General features: G+C 55.7%; 1 protein-coding gene across 1 annotated transcript in view; it reads left to right on the forward strand.

The window, feature by feature from the left end:
- The first annotated feature begins 528 nt into the window (after window positions 1-528).
- Window positions 529-2,146, forward strand: part of Acvr1c (activin A receptor type 1C) — an 82,538-nt gene continuing 80,920 nt past the window's right edge. The window contains exon 1 of the mRNA XM_055600486.1: window positions 529-646. Coding sequence (XP_055456461.1) covers window positions 574-646 — 73 coding nt within the window. The 5' untranslated portion in view covers window positions 529-573. The remainder of the gene's footprint in view (window positions 647-2,146) is intronic.

The raw sequence follows: 2,146 nt of genomic DNA on the forward strand, positions 1-2,146 counted from the left end.
GCCTTCCGGTGGCCCAGGCTACGTTAGTTACGCTTCAGGGCATCGGACGTATAAATGAACGTGCAGAGATCTAGAAACCTGGATCTTCTGCAGGAGACTGTAGAGAAAGCAGCTGCCGCCGTCCTACGTGTCTCCAAAGTCTCAGCCGGGCTTTGCTCTCCTACCCCCCCTCCCACCCCCACAAGGAGAAGCTAATCTCGGGGACCTGGTGCGGCCTGCTCCTCCTCGCCCACAAGAGGTGTCACCTCCCCGCCACCCCTCCGCCCTCGGTCTCCCGCCCCGCCCTCGGGCGGGTGGCTGGCGGCGGTGCCCGTGGAGGCGCGGCCGGGGCGGGCCCTGTCCCCCGAGGCAGCCCGCGGGGGCCAGTGGCAGGAGCGGCGCGCCGCCGCCGGCGGGGGGCGTGGGATGGGGGAGGCGGCAGAGGGGAGCGCCCGCTGCCGCTCGAGCCAACCGCGCACTTCCGAAGGGTGTCGCGGCTGCGCTCCCCACCCGCGCCCCGGGAACTTCAAAGCGGCCCGCGCCGCCCGGCTGCGCTCTGGGGCCCCCGCAGCCCCGCACGGCCACCCGGTGGCCATGACCCCAGCGCGAGGCTCCGCACCGAGCCTGGCCCTCCTGCTGGTGGCCCTGTCCGCCGAGCTCGCGGCAGGTACCGTGGGCGTCTCCTCCCCGTGCTGGCAGGGGTGGCGGTGGGGGCGGTCTGCGGGTGACAACCGGCGACAGGAGGTACTCCGGGCCGGGTGGCCGTCTGGGAAGCCAGGGGTGTGGGGTGTGGGGTGGGGGAACGGCAGTGGGCAGAAAGCTCGCGGGGCTGGGCGCAGCGTGGGCACCTGATGTCTGGCAGCCGAACGGGGTGGGTGTACAGGTGTTTGGCGGTGGGGTGGGGGACGAAATCGTCAAGGGAAGGGACAGGGACGCGGGGTTTGGAGAGGGCGGCTGGGGCGGGTGATTAATTTGAGGACAGTTTGCAGCAGAGGGAGTTGGGGAGCAGTCGTAGGTGCGGGCTTGGCTGGGAGCGGGGCGGCACGACTTCACAGAGCGGGGCGCTCGGAGGTGTGCAGGTGCGCTCTGGGGGTGGTGACGCGAGTGAGCCCCGAGAGACGCACAGGGATGGCACACACGGGGCGGGGGAGAGAGGCAACTTAGTCTGAGTTTTAGGAGGTGAGATACATTCCGAAGGCCCTTGGTGCCAGTCTTGGGAGGCAGGCAAGGGGGGCTTAAGTTCGCGCCGCTTGCAACGCACGTTGCTTTCGAGGTACGGTTTTCTCTCCGTTGCCGGAAGCTGGGGTATGGCAAGCGTTTACAGCAGGTCTGTGCTGTGATAGGCTAAATAGAGCCCTCGACCCGAGCTAGGAGCCAAACGTTTCTTTTACAATGTTTACTAGAAACTGGGACAAACGCATCTTTGCTTAAAAAAAAAAAAAAAACACAAAACAAACAAACAAACAAAAAACCAAAAAAAAAAAAAAAAAAAAAAAAAAAAAAAAAAAAAAAAAAAAAAAACAAAAAAAAAAAAAAAAAAAAAAAAAAAAAAAAAAAAAAAAAAAAAAAACCCAACCCCAGACCATAGTCTGCTCCGAGGAGAAACCTTTAGTTGTGAACTATCCTCTGTACCTTGCCCAGGATGACAGAGAACAGGGACAGATTCCTGCCTAACTCATTCTTTAAAAATTTCAGTCAGACATTGAAGACGTTTGCACATAAAACACTGGTGTTTTTCAGTAGAGGAGTACTTTGTCCGAAGCTGATTTTGATGCTTTTTTTTTTTCAGATGACAATCTGTTTGACATTAATAGCTATACTCAGGGTGGGTAGTTTTCCTCATGGTGACATGTGCAAGAGAATGTTTTGAATAGTATGATTGCTGTCATGTACAGATTTCAGATGGCCTGAGAGAATTACCAAGTACAATATTCTAGTTGAAAAGCGATAATTGGAAAGAATTAAGTGATAAAATTGGAGGATGAAAACAGTTCCAGCCATCTTTTTTTTTTTTTTTTTTTTAAAAAAGAGGTTACTCTAAGGCAGCCAGGAAGTTTTTGGGGGTGGGGCGGGAAGAAAGGGTGTAGAAAATTTATTGATGGGAACAAGTTCACTGTGAGGAAGACCTAGAAAATGGGGGAGCACTTTGCTAACTTGGGACACTGAG

The sequence above is a fragment of the Psammomys obesus genome, unplaced genomic scaffold, assembly GCF_907164565.1.
Source record: "Psammomys obesus unplaced genomic scaffold, mPsaObe1.curated_primary_1811, whole genome shotgun sequence".
Lineage (NCBI taxonomy): Eukaryota > Metazoa > Chordata > Mammalia > Rodentia > Muridae > Psammomys > Psammomys obesus.